Genomic DNA, 14,111 nt, shown 5'->3' with positions numbered 1-14,111 from the left:
CGGACAAGTGGGAACACAAAGATTGTAACAGGAGTTCATGAAAAAGTACCTAAGTTTCTGAATGAACAAAACCGATCTCACAACAGTAAAATAGTGGACGTGCAAATAATATAAAATAGAACTCTTTTCTGAACTTCCCTTGAATGTCTCTCAAAGAATGACTCTCCAAACAACTAGGCAGTAAACGTAAGATAAATACTCCATTCCCTCTTCTGTACGCGCTACTCGCTGTGAGTCCAGCTCGTGCTGGCTTCCTCTCCGGTTGTACATGGGAATGTCTGCCAACAACTTGCGGATGGTCATGGGTTTCCCCCGGGCTATGCCCTGTGTCCTCCTACAATGGTTTCCTCGTATAAGTGAGATATTCTTGAGCACGGCGTAAAACTCTGATCAAATAAATATAGGCATTACTATACTGATTGGGATGAATAGCAATGTGAAAGTGGTGCCTCCGTGGCTCAGTTGGTTAGCGCGCTAGCGCAGCGTAATGACCCAGGAGTCTCTCACCAATGCAGTCGCTGTGAGTTCAAGTCCAGCTCATGCTGGCTTCCTCTCCGGCCGTACGTGGGAAGGTATGACAGCAACCTGCGGATGGTCGTGGGTTTCCCCCCGAGCTATGCCCGGTTTCCACCCACCATAATGCTGGCCACCGTTGTATAAGTGAAATATTCTTGAGTACGGCGTAAAACACCAATCAAATAAATAAAATATAAATAAATGTGAAAGTACACAGCCTTATTGTGTTGTGTGCTACAAGATGGTATGACACATCGCATGACGTGAACGGAACTTACCGATTTAGTATATACTTACACTTTCGGGGGAACATGGCTCAGTGTTTCCATGGAGATTCAAACTACAAGCCAAATCTCTGTATAAAGGAAATCAAGAACGTCCCACTATATTCACAGAGAACATATCCATACATGTTTAAGCGTTTTGGGGGCCTACTCAATAAAGCTGTCAACGGTTTACTTGATTGTAACTATCTGGGAAACATATTTGAGAAATACGTATACCCTGGTACTTTCATATACGTTGGTAGTTATGTATACCGTGGTAGTTACGATCAACTTAGCCTACAATAGCTTGCGTGGGATAGACATGGCAATGACCTCTTATAATACAATGAAGTGATCAGTATTATGTGTATTACAGTAATCAAAGTATACGTTATATTTATACACACTGTGTATAAAGCCAAATAATATGTTCACGTGATCTATGGTGGTGGTGGTGGTAGTTTGTTTAATGGCGTTTCCATTCTAATGAATGATGCACGCCATGATCAGTGCTGGAACCAAGTAGTGCTCACATTAATGCATTATAACATAGAGCTGAGAATGAACTGTACTCTAAATTTCCTCCTAGCACCTGGAAGCAAGAAGCTTACTGTAGCTTCCAAAACTCTACGAGACTTTTTGCAAGGCTTTAAAACATTGTCTGGGCGAGGGTCTGTAATGCCTGCACAGAGTAGTTCCGCATAATAGCGATGTCTCTGGAAAGTATATTGTGGGCATCGGAACAACATATGCTCAGTTGTTTCCTCAACCTGTCAATGATCACAAACACCCGTATCATGTAAATAAAATCTGTTTAAATAAGATTTCGTTTGAATGAGCCCGGTAATCAGTCTGTTGCATATGATTTCTACTCGCGTGGAAGAAAGAGTAAGAAGGTGAGAATTAGAAACAGTGTTATTAAAATTATAAAAATATCTCCCTTTAGTGAAGGTTTCCAGTTCTTCTTGCCAAATTGAAATAAAATTCCGCTTAAATATATACTTCTTCTGAAACAGACACAGAGACATGTTGAGCAATATGTAAATGAGATAGCGCTTGTTTCGCTAGCTTGTCCGCCTGTCATTACCTGCAATACTAGAATGACCTGGAACCCACTCAAAACAGATTTCCATACTTTGGAAGAATAAACAGTGATCTATGATGAAGGTATAAAACTTAACAGCTTTTGGATCCAATCATAATTCTAGGAGCAACATATGCACTGACATTTGACGCTGGTGTAAAACAAATCTATGACCATGAAGATATGGCATTTGCGTTCTTATTTCAAAATATTGACAATCTAATCTAGACATTCACACAAAAATATTAATTTGCCATGACTACAGACATGATGGACAATAAAATAAATAGTTACCTGTGTTTGCCAAGGAATGGATTTGTCTTGAGTGATTTTACGGTGGGAGACTCGCATAAAGAATCGTCTCTCATATATTTAGAATCAGCAGGAGAGGCGATTTCCATGGAATTGTCAAAGAGTCTGAGAAAAAGCGGATCGGCCATGTTGGTACACAACTATAATCGCATTCACTTCTTCAGCTTGTATATTCCAGTAGCTTCTGGTCACTGGCTCTAGACTGGGACGTTAACCTTAGCTCAAAAGAAACGACTGGGTCCACTCTGCTGAGGCACAAGTCACTCCACAAACCACGTATATGGCTCCAACAAATCCCCAAGCCAAAGTCTCGTGACTTTAATGTGAGTACAGCTCTTTAATTTCTCATTTTTTTGTTTAGTGTGTCTATTTTCTCTGTATTTTTTTTCTTGTCACATTCTTCTCGTGCTTTGTGTTGGAGTTAATCGTAACTCACCTTTCTCTCAAGAACAGAGCTGGCGAAGTAACAAAAGAGCCGTGTGAATTCAGATGCGTGAATTCACACCTTCTCCTTAAAAGACTAAACAGAACAGGTAACGCAACGGGTTAGAGAATACTTGTTGATCAAGCTATTTAGCATAGCATATGCACGTATAGCGCAAAAGCATAGACCCTCCAAAAAACTGAGAAGTATCTATGCTTCAGCACGGTGCTAAGTCAGAAAATTATAATTATTTCGGCTTAAATTTTTCTTCTTGTTTTAGAGACATAATGTGCATGTGTCTCATGCACGCGGGGACCTCCGTGGCCGAAGGGGGTAGCACGCCTGCGCGGCGCAATGACCCAGAAGCAACTCACCAATGCAGTCGCGGTGAGTTTAAGTCCAGCTCAATTCATTCGTTTATTTATTTATTTATTTGATTGGTGTTTTACGCCGTACTCAAGAATATTTCGCTTATACGACGGCGACCAGCATTATGGTGGGTGGGAACAGGGCAGAGCCCGGGGAAAACCCACGACCATCCGCTGGTTGCCGACAGACTTCCCACTTACGGCCAGACAGGAAGCCAGCCTGAGTTGGACTTGAACTCACAGCGACCGCATTCGTGAGATACTCCTGGGTCGTTACGCTGCGCTGGCGCGCAAACCAACAGAGCCACGGAGGCCCCCCAAGTCCAGCTCAAGCTGGCTTCCTACCTGCGAATGGTCCTTGGTTTCGTCCGGGCTCAACCCGTTTCCTCCCACCATAATGCTGGCCGTAGTTATAAAAGTGAAATATTCTTCGGTACGCTGTAAAACACCAATCAAAAAACATAAACGAAAATTCAAGTGTGCTAAACCATTACAATGAAACTTCATAGCATACACAGAATATGCCTAATCAAACACAGAACCTTAGATATAAATGAGAAATACAACAGACATCCATAAGGGTTACACGTACATATATTTCATTTATTTGTAACACATACGATTAAAGCAGATTAAAAACGAAAAACCAAGAACGAAGATTGATGACTATAGGTATGCGTAGATTAAAATGTTAACTATCTGTGTACAATTTACAGGTGTGAGTCTGCAACTTCGTCAACAAAATCACTTATACAGCTTACTGGAGCACACCACGGAAGTACAAATACATTTATACCTTCACAATCATAACAACAGGAAATCATAAACAAATATGTATCCATTTTAATTACTTTAGGTCGGGTAGAGTCTTTTCTTGAACACATCAATGCACTAACTTTCATTATATTAACATCAGAACTCTCCAGGAACAGCCAGCATCGTTCACTGCTCAGAAAATTATAACCCATTTAACGTTCCTTGACAAACACTGTAAGTAGTGAACTTGTTTATGTTTAAATAAGTAGCTCTTGTCACTGTTCGTAATTAGCCATGGCGTCATATTTCTGTTTTCCACACTAACTGAGCAAACATACTTCGACATCCATGATGTCTGCCCTACACCGTCCACACAAGAACGACAGCAATAAATGTTGCCACAGTCGAAACTCAGATCGAGTTATTCACGTTTAAGCACTTCCAGTCTTCGCGTGTGTCACAAACAACCTTGCTAATTCCCTAACGTTAACTTCACAAATCCAAAGCCCTGTACCAATTAATGCAAATTTTCCAGCCAATGCCTGGAAATGCTGCATTCACTGCATTAAATCATTTCAAACTGGTCCCTTAAGAATGGAAAGAATACTCATGTGGAAGGTTTCTCAACCTACCGCAAACCATGGGGAGCCGTGCAACACTTATGGTTTATCCACAATAAATGTAGAAACAAAATGGCGAATGACAGATCATGTACAAAATTGCTACTTTCTCAGAATTTGACTTGTATGATTGTTGTTCTATGCTGTTCCCAATGATATTTCACTTATTTGATTTATTTATTTGTTTGGTGTTTTACGCCATGTTCCAGAGTATTTCATTCATACGAGGGCAGCCAGCATTATGGTGGGAGGAAACCAAACCAATTTCGTTATCGTATTTGAATGTTTTAACAAACTTAACAAACAGACTTCAATCTTTATAACTCAGAACAGAGCCAGAGTACTGAAGGAGGTTTGCTCTCCAATTGCAAAAATATTGTCTACTCTGTTCTTCATTTCAAATACAGAAATGTATGTCCACAAGAATGTGTCACTTATGTATCTGACAGCAGTCTGATTTACCTGTCGACAAAACCTCGCAGATCTGAAGCCAAGTAAAAAACTACTAAACTTTCCAGGTTCTTTACAAATCTGCCTAAAAAGTCACTAATGACGTTCTCCAATAAAACAAAACAACGTGAATGAAGGATTATACGGCTTAACGACACTTCAGCACGATAGACAAGGAAATTCTCAAGGAAAGGGCAGTTGGGAACATTGAGACATATTTGCTAACTCGTCACGTAAAAGCAACGATCTTCAAGGCAAAGAAAATAGGAATTGCTGATTAATTTGGATGTCAGTAAATCTTTATCACAAACTCTGAGAGAATTTTAGGAACAATTCTTTTAAATCAGAGTATCTTGAATATTTGGGGAAAAAAACACCCAAAAAGTGTTATCTGGTTTTGAACAAAATCACAACAGTGACTGGTGTTATATTTTCTTTCAATCAACATTAGAATCTTTGAAGATCAAAGTTTCTCAATCAATTCGTTCCCAGAATGGATACCCTCATGTTAGTCACGTCAAAGTTGAGACGCCTAATTTCCTGGGAAGAAGACCTATAGACATGCTGTTATCTCCCTCCACCATGTTTAGTTTGTCTGAAATGGAACCAACAGAAAATAGAAGAGTAACTTTCAAGAAATATTGAAATCAGTACCGATTGTGTTTAAGAATGACACTGGAATGTCTATCAAAGAGGAGTTATAAACAATGATAGAAAAATAAGGTAAAAAACAAGGTAAAAAATAGAGGTGATGTTCGATCGTTCTATAATGCGACATAGGTGATATTATTAAACAAATATACAAGGGTGACTCAAATCAGCATAAGGCCATGGAGTGATTGAGTGAGTGAGTGCGTGCTTGGGGTTTAACGTCGTACTTAACAATTTTTCAGTCACATGAGGACAAAGGAAACCTTAGAGTGAGCAAACATACTTCAATGTGCCTCCTTGTTGCAAGATGGATTTCCACAGCGCTATTTTATTTAGTGCTGCTTCACTACGACGCTTACCAAAGGCAAGTAAGCTGACCCATCCGAGCCATTATACTGATACAGGTCAACCATGCTGAACTTCCTCTTTTAAGGACTTAGGTGTGACTCGATCTAGGATTGACCCTGGATCTACCGCTCCCGAAGTGAACACTCTATCAACTGTCCTATCGGGGCTGATCATTAGGCCGTGGAAGACCCAAGTTTACGGAGTTTATTGTTATCTAAACAGGTGATAAATTAACATCCTTGTGAGTATGAATGTTGTAAATAAAATTAAAAGTAAATGAGACAAGACATTGATTTTCAAGTACATGATCTAAAATTTCGTCCAGTTTGTATAAGTTACTCACTGAACATTCTTCCTGATTCTGAGAAATGCCTTAAAAAAGAATTTTGAGGTTTGTTTGGAGGGTGGAATGACATTTTACTTGACATATAAAAAGCCTCATTCTATGGCCTATACTAGCTTATAAGACAAATACAGTTACGATACTTCATATAATCACATATTCCTTGAAATTGCACTTAACCTAACACAAAACCCAGCACAAAAAAATTCAGGAACTTGTGTCGTTAAGATCTAAATGTATCATGGTGTATCCTACTTTAACTACTTCTCCTCAAAAGCCTAAGTGCAGGAAGGATAATAGATTACACCCCCCCCACAGTTATGAGTATAAGAGGGAAGATATAATTGTGTATAGTTCTGCTAGTAAGATCACCTAATGAGCAACAATTGAGTCACTATATCAATTTACACCACATAAAATGAATCACTCATTCCCTAAACTAGTACAAAAATGTGTGGAAGACAGAACAGTATCAAATGTCCGACAACCATAGAAGTTGTAACCTGTCTTCACAGTCAGTAATGTCAAAGAAGGCCAAGATACTATGACATGGCGTGCATTTCGCATAATTAATCTTGCATAGGTAGCAAATATCTAATTTTGTGCACAGGTGTGAAAAACAAATCATCTGGTCTGCAATATCAATGTCAGCTTTTACATTCAGCTGAGAGTATCAAATACATGTGCAGCTATCAACTGAGAGCTATGATTTTTAAGAAAAGTTCGGGTAGTTAAAAGTATGAAAACATAACTTGAAGCAATGAGAAATTTCAAAAAAATGTCCAGAAACTTGTCTGTCTGGCATCAGATTAATTGAGCTACAATACTAACTGTTTTATTTAATGTGTTATACGCCATACTGAACAATATTTCTCTTATATGACAGTCGCCGGCATTACAGTGGGATGAAATTGGGCAAAACCAAGGGAAACAGGTTGCTGGCAAACCTTCCCACGTAAAGCCGGAGAGGAGGCCAGCATAAGCTGGAGTTGAACTCACAGCAGTTGGATTGGTGAGAGGTTTCTGAGGTATAGTACTGTGTTAGTATGCTATCCTTAGGACACAGAAGCCCTACCAAGGCAACAAGAGTACATTGCACCAACTCATTACATCCCATAGTACGTACTTATTTTCACGGGCATTAACACCAAGCCTACCTGTTTATCACATAAGATATAATGGGCCATAAGAGTATGTGCATCAGCTTTCCTGACAAATGCCTGGTATCTGACTAAACAGCCAATAGGAGTACATATTTGTAGCATTACATTTCCTGAGAAAAAAGTGAATCTACTTATGCATGGCATCAGGTTACTGGTAATAAAAGTACCTATACTTATGGCATTACACAACATGGGCAATAAGAGTACATTTTTATATCGTTAGATGTCTTCAGAAATAAGAGAACCTGCTTATGCCTGGCATCTGATTACATATGCAATAAGAGAACCTATATTTAAGGTATTACATAACATGGGCAATAACAGTACATATTGAAAGCATGAGATTTCCTGAGAAATGAGAAAACCTACTTGTGAGTACAGAGTAAGATCAGATTTTGAACAGCTATCAGAGTGGACTGTGTGTTCTGTCCTGTCACCAGATGTCGATCCACCACGATGTGTACAGCATCACATTCACTGCCTGCAAATAACAAATATATATTAAGTACATGTAGAAAAGGCCATTGTAGAATCCGAAGTTTTTGATAGTTGTTTGAAAAAATTCTAGAAAAAGTATATAGCCATTTCTATGGACAGTGTTTAATAGTCTTTTATCCGACATTTCATGTTAGTGTTTTCTTTGCTTTAGAGATCAGAGAACTGTACAGGATTAAACTATTTTGACTTTTTCTACCAGTTTGCATGAATTGGGATTTCTGATATTTTATCTCTCAGAAATAAACACCTACTGGAATATTTGCCACCACTGTCTTTGATGAAATCTTCCAATAAAATGGGTAGAATAGCAAATTCTGGTGTACGTGCGATTTCAAATATTGAGGGCTGCAAAAAAAAAAAAAGAATACAAATACTGAGAGAGAATCATTTAAATTTATTTTTTCACTTGGTGTTTAATGATGTGCTTAACGATTTCCCTTACGTAATATTTGTCAGGTTGACAAAATGATTCATTTCTTGCTAAATAGGATGTGACTTGACACAGAAAAGTTTTGCAAGTACCTGCTAATACCCGAGGTGCTTTCTTCTACCTTATCTTTTTCACCCATAAACTAAATGCCATCCTTTAAGCAAAATATTCTACACCCATGACATAAAATAAAGAGAAAAAAAGAATTCTCAGGACTCGAAAGAAATAACAAGGCAAAGCCTGTCTTTAGAAAGGTGGTCACCAGTAACAGTGGAAGAATGATTTATTTATTTATTTGATTGGTGTTTTATGCCATACTCATGAATATTTCACTTTTATAACTGAAATCCGTGGCTTAGTTGGTTAGGGTGCTAACGCAGCATAATGACTCAGACGTCTCTCACCAATGCGATCGCTGTGAGTTCAAGTCCAGCTCATGTTGGCTTCCTCTCCGGCCGTAAGTGGGAAGGTTTGCCAGCAACCTGCGGATGGTCGTGGGTTTCCCCCGGGCTCTGCCCAGTTTCTTCCCACCATAATGCTGGCCGCTGCTGTATAAGTGAAATATTCTTGAGTACGGCGTAAAACACCAATCAAATAAATAAATTTATAACAGCGACCAGTATTATGATGGGAAGAAATCAAGCAGTGCCTGGGGGAAATCTTCATATGTTTCCATGTACGACAGGAGAGGAAGTGAGAGAGAGCTTGAACAACCATATTGGTGAGAGGCTCTTGAGTCCCTATACCGCACTAGCAGGTTAACCACTTGGTAACGGAGGCCCCATTGGAAGAATGAGGCTAGTTTTTGTGGGTGGGTTGGCGGTAGGTGTGAGAGTGTCATTCAACCTACATTTTACTTTCTTCCAGGAGTTATTGCGTGTAACATCACAACTATGCCATACAGGCAGCATTCAGATTCTCTTAGACTATACCCTGTTTCTTCCAACCTTTTCACATGTTCACCTGACACTGTTTTAAGTGCATTCTGAGGGTATTTTTCTACACAGACTGATAAAAAATTCACTGAGCCACCAAAGATAATTTTTAGCCACAATCAAAAGATAAAAGTTGAATAAACTGCATTTCAATTTGTCGTTTAACACACAAAAAGTAGGTATTTCAACAATCGCATTATCAACTTTAGCTGAGAGGATAACTGGTGCTTGTAGACTCACAGCTGTCATACTGTAATCTGCAAAGCTCCAGGACTTCTTATCTTCCTGTCTGGCACCACACAACCCAGCTACACCAGGGCCTATTGCACAAAGTGGCTCTGAAACATAAGTACACTTTTTGTAGTAAATAACTAAACATGGTCAACCACAGTACAAATGATTTATTTATTTATTTATTTGATTGGCGTTTTACTCAAGAATATTTCACTTATATGACAGCGGTGAGCATTATGGTGAGAAGAAACCAGGCTCGGGAAAACCCACAACCATCGGCAGGTTGCTGGAAGACCTTCCCACATATGACCAAGTACAAATAATATAGTACAAAATAAAATTTTATTGACTTCATTTGATTGACTGTTGTTTAACTTCACACTCAATAATTTTTGTCTTACAGTGTATTATAGTATATGATGGCAAAACGGAAACTGAAGCACCTGTGTAAACCTCTGACCGTTGGCATGTGCCTAATTGCTTTCCCCATGTGTGACATACAAATATGCAAGCCATATTGGCAAAGCGCAGGTGGTCTTTCCTGAACAGGCACGTGAACATCGTCTACCAATTCCTGTCAACAAGGCCCTAGAAACAATGAGAGCGGGAGATGCTACAAATTCCCTGACCAAGGCTGGGTTTGAACCTACACCTTGTGTGTCCTAGCCATTCAAAGGTAAGCACCTTTACTTAACCATGGCCCACTCCCAAAATGGTACAGTTGTATTTAATAACATCTACATGATGTTACCATCGTAGCATTTTTGACTGGTTGCTTGTGACATGATGCTAAGCCTAGTATCAACTCAAGGTCCATCCATCCCACAATTATCCCAGTCTTACTCAACAGGGTGGAGATAACTACTACTTTCTCCATTCACTGAATGATTACAGCTTTACCACGCATCAACAATATTACAACCATGTCATAATAACTTCCTAAATAGATTTATTTGATAGGTGTATTTCATTTAGTATTTGATGGGTGTATTATGCAGTACTCAAGAATATTTCACTTATACAATTATGGTGGGAGGAAACAGGGCAGAGCCTGTGGGAAACCCACAGCCATCTGCAAGTTACTGGCAGACCTTCCCACGTACGCCGGAGAGGAAGCCAGCATGAGTTGGACTGGAACTATCTAATAGGTGTATTAAGTGTCCTCAAGAATATTTCACTTATTCGATGGCCACTAGCATTATGCTAGGACGAAACTGGGCAGGACCAGGGGTAAACCTGTGACCATGCGCAGGTTTCTGGCAGATCCTTGCACACACACACTTCCTAAACAGGACGCTTGAACGAATGTTTGCATGTTGTACTTAAAAAATTGTACGAAGAGGAGTTATTAGCTGTGTGTCCATATAAAGTGTCTTCTTGTGGCAGGACGAGTCCATGCCGCCAAAGTGCTGCCACCAATGACATATCATGCCGAAGATACCAGGCATGACACCCCCCAGTCACATTATACTGACTCCTGGCCAATCAGTCCTGTTTACTTGCTCTAACCACTCTTCCTAAATACAGACATTAAAGACATTGCCACTGGGTTTACAGTGACTGATAAAAGTTTTAATCTCTGGCAGGCTATCTTTACAGTCCTTACTGTTTTCTTTGGCAAAATGCTGGACAATCTGGGCAAGATGCTGGTTAGTGGCAAGGTCATGGATGGCTCCTGGAGCTGCAGGTATCAACAGGGCAGAGTAGCGAGCCGCTGAAATAAAGTATAACAGTTATACATCAGCCTGTGTTTAGTTTATCACCAAATCATCATTTATACAAAAAGAAATAATGGCCTGCATATTCAGTCAGCAGTTCTCTGGTAAAATTAATATTTTATGGAATTTCTGCATTTAAGGTTAAAAAAAGATCAGTGAAAAGATTTGGATTTTGAAACCATCTTAGTTTATTTTAGATGAAACAAATGCAAATTCACAACACCTGAGACAACTTGCTAAAAGTAGATGTCTTCTTGCACTTGGAACCCAGTTCAAGTGAAAGTCCAATGTTAAAAGATAAGATGCCGAAAAACTGGACTCACCAACCGACAGCGTGACTTATACAGAGATAAGAGAATGAAAGACAAATATTTTAAAATAAACTTGGAGACAACAAGTCAATACAAATAAATATCTGGTCCTGGAAACTTTCAAAATTATTTAATAACAAACAATAACAACTAGAGTATACCGTCAATAGATTCTAAGCTGATAGGCATGGAGTAGGACTTGGTCCGGAAATCATTCAGCCAACGTCTGTTATTCTCATCTTGTTGAACAAATTCTGTCACCTTTCCCTGAAAATTGAATCACAGAAATACTGTAGATACAAGCAGTTAAAACACTTCAAACACAGATGCAACTTTAACTATTGGAATGGCTGCATTTAAGAACTTACGATCTAAATATGATTTGAATATTTTATGTTCTAATAAAATTAAATTCTCCCTGTTTGACTACAATATGTAAGGTTATGTCAAACATAAGCCACATGAACAGTCCACAAAGGTGTGAGATAACAAAGCTTTTAGGACTTCATAACACGGTGAAAGTTACATGCTACAACCTGCAACGTGATCTTTTCCACTGCTCTTTTCACGGTGAATGACAAGAAAAGAAAATGATGGAAACGTGCACGGTGCAGGTCAGAAAACGTACCCATGGCCTGTAAAGGATAAAAGCTTTGTTCTCTCAAGTGACATTAAATTGCTTTTTTGGAATCTTAACCCGTGAAATATTACTTGAATCCACTAGTAATATTTTCAACTGATTGCAGATGTTTTAATGAAATCAGTATTCACCTATCCAGGACACCACTAAACTGTGCATTCTATTTGTACACACAAAACGGTTCACTTTCATAAAACTTCATACGTAATATTTCTAAAAGACAGTGTGACATAAGGCAAGTTTTGAAAAATTGATTTACAAAGTTTTGTGAAAGTGGGCCCAGGTGTAAAATACTGGTGGTCCCTTACCCCTGGAGAAGCCAGCTGTATTGAGAAGTTTGTATGTGTAAGCTTAAACGCCTGGACAAATGACTGTGCGGAAACACCTGAATAAAATAAACATACACATACAAATAATACCAGCAGCATTTATTGCAAATGTAAGTTTGACACTTTATTTGCATTAATAACTGTGATACAAATTTATTTTCTACTTCTACACATGCCACTTGTAATAGAGTAGCAAGCACTTTGAAACTGATGCTGTGCTGTCCCAAGGTGTGCATGTATACAGGCTTTTGGGTTCACAGCCGTTTTACTTAAAACTTATGGTGTCGCCATTGCAAAGGAGCAGGCGTTTTGCTGGTACATGTTCTTTGATCAGATACCATAGTGAAGTCCAGGCTTACAGCGCAATTTTGAAATTCTGAATATTTAAAGACAAGTTCACCATATCAAACTTTCCAGTGCTATTCATTAGCCACAAAGGCCAACAGTGTACATTAATCATGACATTTAGCCACCGTACTGCAGATCTCCTTTTTACATGCTAATGGAAAGAGAGCTATCAAGTGAAAGCTAACGAAACTGTACGCATAACTTAGCTATTTAGGCATGTATCTTTGGGTACACATTAGAGAAAGAAAGTAAGGGCCTGACATTCAGTTAGTTGCAAAGATGTAATTCTGATTCAAGTGGCACTGCCACATTAGTTACAATGCAAAAGAAGGTCAAAATGTATCGCTGGATATCTGTATCTGTGCACAGAAGAGTTGTATTTTAGTCTGCTCTGACGATAGGTTTGGCAAAACCTTGTTCGGCCAAGGAAGGCCCTAAATCAATGTTAGAGCGCGCTCCTTTTAAAAACCTGAAACAGTTACTTGTCGGTGTCAAACAAGTTGAGGCTGTCAGTACAGCCGTTTGCTCTGAGCATCACAAAGGAATCTTGGGCCCATGCAGAATAGGAAATAACAGATTGGTGCTATGCTTACGATAAGATTAGGGACACAATGGAGTGCAAACTTAAGGCCGTGGACATGTATTTGAAAGCTGTTTGATAAAGAATTTTTGTTTCAAATGCCTTGACACACTGCAACGACAACTACATCAGGGTTTCAAATGGAGCGCGCTCAGACGTTGGTTTGGGGCCATCCATGGTCGTACATAATTTCAGAGCAGTCTTAGACTATCTGGCACTTTGTCCCAAAAAACTCTTTTGCGGTAGCTGTGCAGAAGAGCACTGACAATTTAAGAAAAAGAAAATAACGCAAAAATGCGAGCTCTTCGGTGGGATTTCTCTTAGCGGTAAATGCCCTAATACAATGTACAACTAGACTTTCGACTGTCATTAGTTCTGGTCTCCATAAAATTGAACTAAGCGCACAATAAATATTCAAAGGCAAACTCTGTCACGAATTGAACGGTTTGCCAACACATATTAACACAAATCCGCTGAGAATGGCATGCATCGGCCTCAAACTACCTTCAACTGCTGAACTCAAAACGATCAGACAGCTTGCCCTGGGCGCTGACATGTTGGAAATGGTAACGCCTCCTTTTAATGGGGGATAACTCTAACAGGCATTTTGCAAGCATCCGTCTAAATGATAAGCACTTAACAGCTACGCGTGTTCGAAGCCAGATCTCTTCATCTACGGATTTAAATCAAGAGTTTTGTCAGTTACCTGACCAAGATCGCTGGTTTATTCTGGACACTCCGGTTTCCTCCACCCATAAAGCTAGCTAGCTGACCGCTATCATAAAAG

At 39.3% G+C, this 14,111-nt stretch overlaps 1 protein-coding gene across 1 annotated transcript; it reads right to left on the bottom strand.

Annotated features, from left to right (window-relative positions):
• Nucleotides 1-3,554: 3,554 nt before the first annotated feature.
• Nucleotides 3,555-13,880, bottom strand: LOC135467745 (glutamine amidotransferase-like class 1 domain-containing protein 1). The gene is made up of 8 exons (XM_064745578.1): nt 13,829-13,880; nt 12,376-12,452; nt 11,589-11,694; nt 11,005-11,112; nt 9,405-9,502; nt 8,051-8,144; nt 7,671-7,782; nt 3,555-5,391 (listed from the first exon to the last, which is right to left on the bottom strand). Exons 1-8 carry the CDS (start codon nt 13,878-13,880, stop codon nt 5,364-5,366), a joined length of 675 nt encoding a protein of 224 aa, XP_064601648.1. The 3' UTR covers nt 3,555-5,363.
• Between the last annotated feature and the right edge of the window lie 231 nt (nt 13,881-14,111).

Source organism: Liolophura sinensis, chromosome 6, assembly GCF_032854445.1.
Source record: "Liolophura sinensis isolate JHLJ2023 chromosome 6, CUHK_Ljap_v2, whole genome shotgun sequence".
Lineage (NCBI taxonomy): Eukaryota > Metazoa > Mollusca > Polyplacophora > Chitonida > Chitonidae > Liolophura > Liolophura sinensis.
Note: the sequence above shows the minus strand (reverse complement) of the source record. Positions and strands in the feature narration are given on the sequence as shown.